This window comes from Belonocnema kinseyi, chromosome 3 (genome assembly GCF_010883055.1).
Source record: "Belonocnema kinseyi isolate 2016_QV_RU_SX_M_011 chromosome 3, B_treatae_v1, whole genome shotgun sequence".
NCBI classification, from domain to species: Eukaryota; Metazoa; Arthropoda; class Insecta; order Hymenoptera; family Cynipidae; genus Belonocnema; species Belonocnema kinseyi.
Genome location: NC_046659.1, coordinates 14,233,027 through 14,246,802, shown reverse-complemented (window position 1 = coordinate 14,246,802; position 13,776 = coordinate 14,233,027). Strand labels below are relative to the sequence as shown.

Sequence of the window (13,776 nt, the reverse complement as noted above, 5' to 3'; positions counted from 1 at the left end):
TGACAATACGCCAATTAGCACAAATGGTAAGTTCCGACAGTGCCTACAAGTGTGCCTACTGGCCGCTAAATGGCAATACCGGTTTCATATGTATACACCTGTGTATAAAAAGAATATATTAACCAGTTTTAAATGTTTAAAAAAACACAATTTGTTTAAGAAATTATTTTTACAAAAATGTTTTTAAAACCGCATTTTCTGAATTAAGCATAATATTTCATGCTTTCGAGGTGTAGTCCATTCTGTTTAGAATGTCCTGTCATTTTTTAAACAATTTTTATTTCTCCAGGCAGATCCAGTTTCGTATTAAAAAATGTGTATCAATGGTACAAAATAGAACTATTTTTGGAAACTATTTTCTATAATTTTTTTAGTACTTTTAGCAAGTACTGGTTTTGTTCCTCATTTCTCGTCATGAAACTATCAAAGTCCAAAATTTCAAACATTGAAGTTACAAGAAGACAAGCGTTTGCCATTTATTCAGGCGAATTTCGTACATTTTTTGTGGTTTGTTAATTAGTTTTTTTCTTTGTATAGGAAATTACAATTTTTAATTTGAAGAAAACATTAAAATGAAAATGAAAATAATAATCTTCGAAAAAAAATTTTTAATTAACAACTGAGACATCGAAAGTTAGGGCAATTTATTTAATAAAATTTGTGCTCGATTGTGCCGTAAACGGTTTTTTTGAAAAATAAAAAATTACGGGCACAATTGTTGAATTTTTTTTTGCTAGATCCGCAACTTCTTACTAGAATAAAAGGAAAGGTTGTGCTCGGCGGCTCGAAGTATACACATTTTTTTGCAGGAAATAAAAATTCCAAAAACCTAACTGTTTAAAAAAAAAACAAAATCCAACAAATTTTATTATTTTTAAAAATGTGGAAAAACTAAAACTTGTGCTGAGTTGTGCTCAAGAAATGCATACATTACCTATAAAAAAATTACCTGAGATCCACAGTTCTCGTACTAAACCTCAAAATTTTAAACTTATAAACAAAAGATCCAAAAATAGTCAAATTTTGTCAAACTAAAAGATGTGCTGAGTAATGCTCGGCAAATAAAGTCATTATTTCCTATAACAAAAGTACGTGAGATCAACATTTCTCATATTAAAACTCAAAATGCAAAACTAAAAAAAAAAAAGTACAAAGCCCAAAAAAAATAAAATTTTGAAAAACCAAAACTTGTGCTGAACTGCATTCATCGAGCACAATTCAGCACAATTTTTGTTTTTTAGAATTTGCGTTTCTTCCTTTTTAATTATTATATTTTGGGTGTTAACATTTTGAATCTTTTGTTTTTTCAGTTCTACATTTTCAGTTTTAATTTGAGAACTGTTGATCTCACGTAATTTTGTTAGAGGGAATAAAGACTGCATTTGTCAACCACGACTCAGTACAAGGTTTTAGGGGTTTTTTCAACGGAAATCTTTTTGGAAGTTTTCTTTCCTACACAAAATTATGTATACTTCGAGCCACCTAGCACAAACTTTCCTTTTACTTTAGTAAAAAGTTGCAGATCTAGAAAAAAAAAACATTTTTCAAAAATTCTATCCGTAATTTTTGATTTTTTAAAAAGCTGTTTACGGCACAAATGAACACAAGTTTACCACAATTTAGCACAGCTTTAATTTTTCAAAAAAAGATAAGTTTGGGGGTCTACCTTCCGAGACATCTACTTCACGCTATATTCTTTAAATATTCTTAATTTTTTCCCAAAAATTGACATTATTCTTGAATAAATCACAAAGAATCATTAGTAATCAAAGACTTACTTACAGTACTCAATATTTGAAATTCATCTCCGTCATATTGTACTTCAGAACTAATATTTTCTTCAGCTCCTCAAAGTTCTCATAATTTTTGTTACACAAATCCTCCCTCTTCAAACAAACAGCCGGTGCACAAAGAAAGCGAAAAGCTACTTTGCTCAATTTCGGAAAAGGTCCTGTATTTTGGAACCACCAACCCCTGGGACATTCCTTTTGGTTCAAAAGTTTGTCCAGAAAGAACATTCAATTCTTCCTTCACTTCGTCTTTTTCATACTTTGATTTTCCTCCTCCCTCCGAACGCCTGCCATCATTTCTTCGAAGCATCTTTCAAGGGAATCTGGCACGAAATTAGTTTGTCCTGTAAAGGCCTCCATTTCTCTTCCTCCTGCAGCCTCATTTTCGATTCTTCCAGGGTGATGATTATTGGCCAATTTCACGTGGTATTCTAAACTGCTTACTATGCCTTTTCGGGTTTCCTTTGTGAAAAGGTGTCCTTTGTAACAAGGATTCAAAACAGTTGCTAACGAAAAAGATGTTTTTTTCTTCAAGTCATGCAGATGAATGCCGATTTCTGTCAGCAGTGACAAACCTAAGATACTGCACTTCCGCTTCTGTATGTAACTCTTTATAAGTACTAGTACAGGTCTGATCTCTGATACTATAGATGTTGTTGAAAGCATTTTCGTTCCAGCCTTTTCAAATGCATCCGTTAATCCCACCACATCTCCTATGAGCTCCGACTGCAGAGTTGACAACATGTATTGTGTGTTGTCTTCCTCAGCCCACTTTTTTATGCCACTTTCTATGACAATCAGGTGACTTAGTATTATCAGAATCGATAAACTCGCCGTCGAACCTTCTTGCAAGAAGGTATCGATTTCCTTGTTCACGTGAAGGTAATCAGATTGCACGTTTTCATTTTCGAGTATTTTTATTAATTTTAGACGATCAGCTGGAAACGTTTGAAAATGAGTGAAAAGCTTTGTGCGTTATATCACGACATCTTACACGTTGCAATTATTCAGAATTTCTGTAAAACAAGATTTTCTTAAAAAAAGAATACACTTCTCCGTGGTGTATTTCCTTTCATCGATTGAAAAGTTAGTCAAAATTGTGTGAAATTTTTCCATTTGGATTTTCCAGATTTTGAAAGCTTCATTCACTTTTTCCATCACTTTGGTTCGGCGATCAAAAGTCCCGGAAATGTCAATCGATGGCAGTAAAACTGAATGTTGCACATAAATCTACTGACAGTTACACTGATCCATTCACCTTTAATTCCAGACAATACTAATTCAACTTTCTTTTCCATTTTTTTAAACATGCTGGGAATCACTTCCGTGGAAAAAACAGTTTCGTCTGGAAGTTTGTATTGTGGAATGCATTTGGACAACAAACTAATGAAGCCTTCTTTCCTCAAGATTGTAGGGTCCTGATCTAAAACAATCATTTCACCGATTTCTTCGCTCAATTGTAAACCTCGGGCGTCATTTTCACTCCACTCTTTAACACTTTGTTTTTTTTTTGTTTTTTTTTTGTTTGCTTTTTCCAATATCAATGTCGTTCGTCTCGCAGTATTTGGAATGGTGTACAATCAAATGCTCAAACAACGGAGTCGTCGAAGCTTTATGCCCTGAACATCCACGACACTTTAACACCACACAAACTACATAAAGCCCTGGTTGCATCGTCATTGCACTCGCGAAATAAACGCCACACAACAGTTCTCTTTTGCCCTACACCCGAAATTTCCCGTTACCGGATTGGAAAAATCAAAATCAAAATAACACAGCGGTTTTCGAATTGAAGTCTCTTGTTAAGGATTTATGCAATGCACGAAAAGCGATCCTTTGTACTCTGATTCCAAGAGGATACTGACAAGTGACTCAAGAGCAAAAAGGAATTTCTAGAGGTTTGCCAGGTAATGCAAGATAAAATGTAAAGATATAAGAAGATCGACAGCATTAGCTCCAGATCGGCTGAGGGGACAGGCTTTGCATTTGCTAAAAGCTGATGGATTTATTACTTAATGCGAGGTGGGTAGTAGGAGTCACTGACTTTATGTTCCTGTGCGAAATCATGCAAATCATGCTAATGTTTGAGAGGAGGCGATTTCGAATGTTCTTTAACGAATGTTTAAATGCTCGCTGAGTGGGGGGATGTCTGGCTCCCCAAGGATTTAAAGAAACATTTCAAATTGAATATAATGAGGCGATAAATTCCACTGTTTAACATGGTTTACAATTTTTATGGTTAATAATCAATTTTTTGTGTATAAATGCTCCGTTTTGGTTGACAATTTCTCTGTTTTGGTTGAGGACTTAATCATTTTGTTAAGAATCTGACTTTCTTTTCTTAAATTCTTCATTAAATTCTTAATTAATTAAATTAAATTCTTAATTCTTAAATTTCTTAAATTCAAGTGTAACGTGGAGTTTATTGTGTCGCGAAAGGGTTACGAAGATGCAATTTCTCCAACAAATTTTGTTTTCAGCCGTTTAATAGCTTGGACGCAAAAACAAGTTGAGGAATGTGACAGTGCTTCAACACTCTTCGCCAAAGCTGTTTGAGACATTAATCATTCACGGGTAAAAAACTTCACTTTTTGATTGGAGAAATGATAGCAGTAGATAATGAGCCTATTTCTTTTGTCAAAAAAGCCAGATTTGAAAGGCTAATGTCTAAAACTTCAGCACATTATAAAGTTCCATTCCGAAAATACTTCACAAAGACCATTCTACCTGATATGTACAGCAGAGTTAAAGAAGTTGTAAAAACAATGTTATCTACAGTGAAGTGGATGTCGCTAACGTCTGATGTGTGGACTTGTAAAGAAACACGGTACAGTTTCATTAGTTTAACTGCTCACTGGATAGCCGAAAAATTAACAGAACTATTGGCATTTTGGGATATCGATAAAATCAAAGTACATTTGCTGATGCGAAATAATGGTGGCAATATGAAGAAAGAGTGCAGATTATGTGACATTGCTAGAGAATCCTGTACTATTCATACTCTGCAGTTGGTTATTAAAGATGCAATTAAATCTGATGAGGGAGTAGGAATATTGTTAAAAAAGTGTAGAAAAATTGCTACTCATATTCACAAATCGTCGCCTTCGAACTGTGCTTTGGCTCAAATTCAAGTAGATTTAAACATACCAATAAAAAAAAGTGAAACAAGACGTTTTTACTAGATGGGATTCTCTTTTTTATTTGTTAGAACGCTTTCTGGAATTAGAGAATTGTCTGGACTTATTCGCAGAAACGCAAGAGGATAATACAAATTCAAAAGGTTTGGAATGTGCAGAATGGGAACTTTTAGAGATTTGATCATTTAATTATCAAGAATCATTGGAACTCTTTGAGTTCGAATGATTCTTGTATATCAGAAGTTATCCCAACAATAAAAGCGTTGAAATTTAGCTTATCGAAGAGAAAAGTTAGTTCCACATTATTCTCATTTAAAGCATCTTTGGAGGCTGATTTGGAAACCCGATTTAAAGACTTAGAAAGTAACTTCAATTTTACAATGGCAACATTTTTGGATGCACGTTTCAGCGCTCATCTTTTATCACCAGCTTTTTTAGAACACATTAAGGATTGCACAAAAATGACAATGGAAGGAGGTAATGATGAACAATCAACTGGAACAGGTTCGGCGATAGAAGGTGAAACCGGTATGAACGAAGAAACGAGAGAAGATATTGCGTCAACAAACGATCAAGATATAGATACGGAAGATTGTTTTACAGAAGAAGATTGTTTTACGGAACTTATGTCGAAAGCAACCAAAAATGAAAATTCATTGTAACAAAGGAAATTCTTGAAGAAGAAATTGACCTCTACATTAGGCAACCACTTATCCAAAAAAAGTCATCTCCATTTGAATGGTGGAATAAAGTGAAGTTCATGTTTCCAAATATCAGTGAACTTGTACTTTATCTTTCGGCGCCATCAAGTAGTGTCTACAGCGAAAGACTGTTTTCTGAATCTGATAATATTTCGGATAACAAACGTAAAAATCTGCTTGCGGAAAATTTGGAGCTGCTCACTTTCCTGCATCACAACTTGCCTTTGATAAACTACAATTACTATAGGTGAGTTAAAGCTTAAGATCTTTAAAATACCTATTTTATTATACATTCATTTCGACCAGTAAAGTTAGTTCTTCGGTGCAGAAGTAGAATTTTTGTTATCAAATTAAAACCCGTATAAGAGGCCATACTTAAATTACGTAACCGATTATAGGCCCTCTCTGAGTGACAAACCTCTCTGTAACAAACCGTAACAACAAATGTTTTTCCGACCCCCCCCCCCCCCCCCCCCCCCCCCCCCCATTGCAGGACGTAATTTTTGGTAACCAAAAATATTTTGCTAGTTATTGGTAGTAAAATTAGATAGGGTGTTAGAAAACATTGATAACATCCTTGATCATTAATATTTAAATACCAGAATTTTAATCTTGTAGTACATCTAACGTAGAGTCTTTCATAAACGGAATAAAACAGTACTTCAGACAAATTTTTTTACACTTTTTCATTTATTTCAAACAAAAAATGTCTTTTCCACTATAAAAAATGGCTTTTTAATCAAATGCTTGTATTTTCAACAAAATAATTGAATTATTTACATAACGGTTGCATTTTTAACCTAAAAAGATAAACCCCCCAATTAAAAAGTATCATACTTTGTGTTTAAATTAAAAAAGATTAAATTTATTTTTTTTTAAATATAAACCAAAATGAGGAATTTTCTACAAATAAAGATTTTTCAGTCATGAAAGAAATAAAAGTTTTTCTAAATTGTTCTAATTGCCTTCGCTCAAAAAAAAAATATATATATAATAAATTTAAAACAATGCAATTGAACTTTTACCCAAGTAGTTGAATTTTCAATTTAAAAAACTGAAACTTGAATTAGAAGACGTTAATTTTTAAATCAAAAAAATAAATTTTCAAAATAAGTAATTCAATTTTCGGTAACGAAAGATTTCAGTTGACTTTTCACGATCAAATTATGAATTTTTAAACAAATACATTTCACCGACAAAAACTGAATTTTCAATCCAAAAAGACGCTTTTTTATTAATGACTTTTTTACAAAATTGTTGCATTTCTTATTTTAAAGATATTTCATTTCTCTTAAAACAGATGAGTTTTTATTTTTTAAAAACAAAAAAGTTTTCAAAAAATAGTTATTTTTTCATAAAAAAAAATATATGCAAGTTGAATTTTCAAGGTCAAAATATCAATTTTGTGACAAAAAACGAAAAAATGTGAATTTTCAATCCAAAACAACAACTTTTTTCATCAAAAAATAGTTATTTTTAACTAAATAGTTCAATTGTCTACGATATAGTTGACTTTTTATCAAAGAAAAATAAACATTTGTACGAAAAAAGAGAAATTTTTTTATAAAAAGACGAGTTTTCAGCATTAAAATATAAATTGTAAACAAAAAGTAAATTTCCTATGACAGTTAAATTTTCATTTATACAGTTGCATATTTTTCCAAGGAAGATACAATTTTTCTTTAAGCAGATGGATTGTTAATATAACAAAAATTTTAATTTTTTACCCAGAAAAAATTTCAGTATTTTTTACACCAAAATATTAAATGAAGACAACAATTAAATTTTGTACAAAATGTTTAAATTTTCAACAGAACAGCAGAATTTTCAATTAAAAAGTATGATTTTTCAACAAAATTATCGAATTTTCAACCAAAAAGTTTCATTTGTATTTAAGAAAAAAGAAATGTCTTCTAAAACCGATGACTTAAAAAACACTAACAAAATTGGAAAAATTTTATCCAAACACGATTTCAGTTCAGTCTCCATGACCCAACTAAGAATTGTAAATAATAAATTAACTTTCTGCTACAGAGTCGAATTTTTAGACAACAAGCATGACTTTTTAACAAGAATGTTAAATTTCAAACCAAACAGTTGCTGCTTTGTCTAAGAAAAAGAAAAATTCTACTAAGACAGGTGAATTTTGAAATCCAAAAGATAAATTTCCAAAAAAAGGGTTTAATTTTCATAAAAAAAAAATTTAATTGACTTTTCAAGACAAAATACAAATTAGAACCAAAAAGTAAATTTTCTAGGAAATAGTTTAATTTTTAACAAAACAGTGGCAGTTAACGAAACAGTTATTGTTCTTCTTATGTATAAAGACTAAAATATATTTTAAAAATGTATACATTGAACAATAGAATTTAAAGAATTATCATTTTTAATTTCAGGTTAATACTTCATACCGTTGTCAATGTTACTGTCACGGGATATCAGGATTAAACCAATCACCGCTAATGAAGTTCATAAGATTTTGATCATTTATACTAAAAAACTAGACACGTAGCCGATAGTCGTAGCAATTAGCTAATTTACAAACCATATTTCGTTGCGTAAACATTTAAAAAAATGTTTTTAGTGCAACCAAACTTTCCTACTCTACGCAAAAAAGTAATTATATAGCTAAATTTACATTAATAAAACGCATTCTTTGCATAAAATCAAATTTTATTTTAATACAAAAGGAGAAATTACAGAAATAGTTTCCATATCAAATTAAAAAAAATTATTTTCCTCGAATACATTTTTTATAGATATAACATTTGAATGGTAATTATTGCGTATTTAGGTATCCATCTATTATAGGATAAAACACAAGCACAGCCTATATAAAGAGAAGTTAAATAAAATTAAATATTACAAAAATTTTATGAAATTAATTTAAATGAAACTTAAGATTCCCGTCCCAATCCTGACATTGCTATTTTTCCAAGCGACTTTTTCCAAAGAGAATCAGAAGAAAATTGGAAAACTTAAGAAATCCTTCAAATGGAAACTCGAAAGGAACCGAGAATAATAATGCAATATATATAGATACACTACAGATACATCTTAGGTAAAGAAAGTTCGAAGGCTTGGACCCTTGAGCGCTCATGTGTTTCCATTGTTATGGCCGGATGAAGCAGTAGGAAGACCTGCCGGAGTTTGCAGCTTGCTACTGCAACTACAAGCAGCAACTACAAATTGCTACTGCAACTTCGGCGGGCAGAAAAATACCGACCGAAGTTTGCAGTAGGTCCTGCGACGCTTCTGCGTGCAGTAGGTACTGCATCGCCGGAGTGTGCACGAGGCCGGAGGGCAGGAAGCAGTAGGTATACTACTGCAGGTATGTCAAGCTGACGTAACCACATCTTTGAATCGAGTTGAAACCTATCTCATAATTAAGGCCTCATTTAATATGTACCTGAAGTTCCGAACGTTCAAATGGACGAAATGAAAAAAAATAAATATTTTTTTTCTGAAATTTGCCTAGCGGAATTAGTTCAGCTAAGCATAAAAGTGAGTATTATACGAAAATATCTAAAAAAAATTTTTTTTAAGGGTTAAACACCCTAAAATGTAATGCAAATAAGGGCAACACAGAATGTGCCGAATGACCGCCTTTATACACTTTTTTATCCAATAAAAGAAAGTGTTAAATTACCTTGTTATAGAAAGTTTTTTCAGGGGGGTAAGAGCTGCCGGAAAGAATATTTAAAACCACCCCTAGTGTATGAAAATCAGAAAATCGTCGAAATGACCGCATTTATAGTTTTTTTTTCGAGTTAAAAATACTTTTAATTTACCTTGTTATATAACAAGTTTTTTCAGGGGGGTAAGAGCTGCCGGAAAGAATATTTAAAACCACCCCTAGTGTATGAAAATCAGAAAATCGTCGAAATGACCGCCTTTATACAGTTTTTTTTCGAGTTAAGAATACTTTTAATTTACCTTGTTATAGAACAAGTTTTTTCAGGGGGTAAGAACTGCCGCAAAGAATATTTAAAACCACCCCTAGCGTATCAAAATCAGAAAATCGTCAAAATGAACGCCTTTATACAGATTTTTTCGAGTTAAAAATACTTTTAATTTACTTTGTTGTAGAACAAGTTTTTCAGGGGGGTGAGAACCGCCGGAAAGAATATTTAAAACCACACCTAGTGTATCAAAATCAGAAAATCATCAAAATGAAGGCCTTTATACAGTTTTTTTTTCGAGTTAAAAATAGGTTTAATTTACCGTGTTGTAGAACAAGTTTTTTCAGGGGGGTAAGAGCCGCCGGCAAGAATATTTAAAGCCACCCCTAGTGTATCAAAATCAGAAAATCGTCAAAATGAACGCCTTTATACAGATTTTTTTCGAGTTAAAAATACTTTTAATTTACCTTGTTATAGAACAACTTTTTTCAGGGTGGTAAGAACCACCGGAAAGAATATTTAAAACCACCCCTAGTGTATGAAAATCAGAAAATCAGGCGTTCATTTTGACGATTTTCTGATTTTGTTAAACTAGGGGTGGTTTTAAATATTCTTTCCGGCAGTTCTTACCCCCCTGAAAAAACTTGTTCTATAACAAGGTAAATTAAAAGTATTTTTAACTCGAAAAAAACCTGTATAAAGGCGGTCATTTCGACGATTTTCTGATTTACATACACTAGGGGTGGTTTTAAATATCCTTTCCGGCGGTTCTTAGCCCCCTGAAAAAACTTGTTCTATAACAAGGTAAATTAACACTATCGTTTATTGGATAAAAACGTGTATAAAGGCGGTCATTCGGCACATTCTGTGTTGCCCCTATTTGCATTACATTTTAGGGTTTTTTACACTTAGAAAAATTTTTTTTGGAGATTTTTTCGTATAAAACTCACTTTTATGCTTAGCTGAACTAATTCCGCTAGGCTAATTTCAAAAAAAAATATTTTTGTTTTTTTTTTTCGTTCATTTGAACGTTCGGAACTTCAGGTACATTCATTTAATGCTCTCCAAAACCACCAAAAATTATTTTCCAACAGTCAACTCTAAGACTGAAAAACCGCCCTTAATATAAATTATGCACAAATTGTAAATCTGAACATACTATAATTAAGGACTCATTTAATGCTCATTTAATGCCCTTTCGCCAAATTTAATTCAGTGTAATTGTAATTTCGAATGTTTTATTTTTAAATGCAGTCCTGTTTAAAAAGCCATTGAAATTTAAATGAGTACCAATTTCAATTATGAATGATTTATTACAGTTTAATCGTCAGAATTAAATCATACGTATTGGACGGGAAAATTCTGGCTAACCGTACCACTATTCTGGTTTCTAGATGAAGAAATTTAACATCTACAGGTCGACGTAAGGCCTGTTACCTCTACTCACTCAATTCCTGTCAACAGTGTTAGGAATAGTTACATTTATGATCTTTCTAAACAACCAACTAGCCAACAAAATTTAACTTCGCCGAACCTAAATAAAATACATTATTCATCCCGCTAACGAGCTAAATAGCCCATTTAAAGTATTTGTCAAAATAATGGGTGCAATTGCAGAATAGGGGCGTCACTTGTTTTTTGTCTGGAAAACAATTTTTTTTCGGCAACAAACTATTAGAATTTTTAATTTAACGAGAAATGAAGGGATTTGACCAATCGGAACTTAAAAATTATGTTTACTTTTGTTACTACGATGCCTCGAATATGGGTAAGTCACGATATCGGAATGATCATATTTAACTCACCGTTTCGGTGCTTTTAAACATTCAAACGGCCAGAAACAACCCTTTGAAAGGTTACAAAAATAATTCTGTCAAAACCCTACCCCTTTTCAACGTTTCGTGGGGGCAGAAAGGCGCCCCTATGACCAGTGAAAAAAATAATGTTGGTCAAATCACTACCCATTTTCAACTTGTCGATGAATATGATCATTCCGATATATCACGAGAGACCCATATTTGAGACTATTTTCAAATTAATCTGCTATATCAGAGATGGTAACCTTACCGACAGTAGATCAACCCTCCAAACCATAAAGGCAGAAAATCTACACAATATCGATTTAATTATTTCTTGAAAAAATGATCCTACTTCATCTTCACTCCATTGGGAATCGAACCACAAAAGTTTCGTGGTTTGATCTTTTATCGATAATCTCTGATGATACAGCAGATTAATTAAAAAATAATTAGTTGCGCTTGTACTATAATTAGCACCTAGCTAAAAATTAACGTTATTTTCTTGATTAAAGAGTTCTTATTCTGACCCCTCTAATAGCTTAATTGGAAAATCACCTGACCGGAAATCAGAAGTTTTGTGGTACGATTCCCAATGGAGTGAAGATGGAGTAGGTTCTTTTTTTAAGAAACAATTTTCATATATGAGACATCATAATAACAAAAGTGACAATAAATTTAAACTTTTGCCTTATCAAATCGCTTCATTAATCGTTTAGTTAAAGATTCTAATAGTTTGTTGCAAAACAATTTTTTCCCAGCCAAAGCGGAGGTGACACCCCTATTCTGTAATTTGATCAAAGAATGTTTACAAAGAATACTTACCTGTTACCAAATCTTTCCTTCCAAAATTCCGCGGCGTCTGACTTTGTAATGCGAAATTGATCACCTCCAAAAACTCCATTCGGAAAAATTGCCTTAAGCTCGGAGAGCATATGACTAAAGACAAGACTGAGCTTTGTCAGGTTCCTACGGTAGTGTGAGGTCTCGTCAAACATTTTCTCCTTGCCCTCCTTGAAAAGCTTAATTGCCTGCTTGCACTTCCGCATCAAGTTGTTTATGAAAACGCAGAAGTGCTCATTGCTGTGTAGTACATGCATTCGATCCTCGTATTTGCTGTAAATTAGCCTCAATCGCTGATAAGTGTCCGGAAGGATATCTAGGATGAAAGGCGGCGAGTTTTTAAGATTCATCCTCTGATGCTGGCACAACTTAACTACCTTGTCCATCAATTTCCATGTTTTGTCAAGCATGCGTTTGTCTGTTGACAACTTCGGTGGAGTCATTGCTTCCGTAAAACGCCCCTGAAGCTTCTGAAATATTGAACTAATGTGTACGGCGCGATTACTCCGACTGCTGTGCCCCGACATCTTAATCTTGACTAATTCTAATACAGAACACTTAAGCACCCCGCCTTTGTACAACGCTTTTTATCACTTTGTCAGCTGTCACTTTAAACCACGATTTCCTTAGCAACCACTTCCTCACTATCTGTGATTACTAAAATCTTACGACGAAGAAACTGCACTTCCTTGTCTACACATTCTTGAAAACAAAAAGCATATTTTTATTACATTCTCGCCTTATACTCTACATGCTGTTCAAACCATATGATCTGGTCTGAACAGCCTTGTGTCAATTAAATATCTAGACATGTGGCATAGTGCCTAGCATGATCATGGTCTAGCAACGTACAAGTAAGCAAAAAACGAACTTATCAGAGCCCACCGCTTAATTTCTCCATATTGGATAAGAAAGGCGGCAAATGTAAGGGATTTTAAAATATAAAATGTAAGAACTAAAATTTCTTGTAATTTTAAGATGTAGAAATATCTAAATCCTTATCAAATGTATTTTGTGATGTTGAAGATCGGTAAATGAAAATACGGATTAATTATAATTTTAATTTGTGTTTCATAACCTCTTCCTGCTGACAAAAAGTGGCATATGTGTTATCATATATGTTATCTGTTTTGGCATATCTCAGTCCATTTACGACTTACGTTATATTCATTCCAATTTTGAACATTACAAAAAAGTTAGATCTCTAAAATAATCGGAACACGTAGATTCCGAATTATTATGTTTTAAGCTGTTAACTTTGAAATTAAAAAATCTAGAGTTGTGAGCAATGAAACGTTTCATTATAACATTGAAACTTTCACTTGAAACTTTCAAATGTTTCACAGTCAAAGTTTCATCGTTTCATGAAACATTGGGGGAAAAGGAGAGAACTTCCATATGCGCAAGCGCGGAAATCAGATCAGGTCAAGTACTTGTGCCTCGTATCGTATGCCACTTCTCAGCAAATTTAAACTTTAAAAAAAATGTTATTTAGTGTTTCTCAATGTTTCTCAGTGTTTCCGCAGTGAAATTGTGATATTGGTGAAAACATTAAAAATTCTTTCTCTGAATACTTTAAAATGCCTTAGTCTATTAAATATAACTAA

At 32.7% G+C, this 13,776-nt stretch overlaps 1 protein-coding gene across 5 annotated transcripts in view; it reads right to left on the bottom strand.

The window, feature by feature from the left end:
- Positions 1 to 12,990, bottom strand: part of LOC117168925 (E3 ubiquitin-protein ligase CBL) — a 253,426-nt gene extending 240,436 nt beyond the window's left edge. For all 5 annotated transcript variants that reach the window (XM_033354895.1, XM_033354891.1, XM_033354892.1 and 2 more), the window contains exon 1: positions 12,152 to 12,990. In XM_033354895.1, the coding sequence (XP_033210786.1) occupies positions 12,152 to 12,696 (545 nt within the window). In that variant the 5' untranslated portion in view covers positions 12,697 to 12,990. The remainder of the gene's footprint in view (positions 1 to 12,151) is intronic.
- Between the last annotated feature and the right edge of the window lie 786 nt (positions 12,991 to 13,776).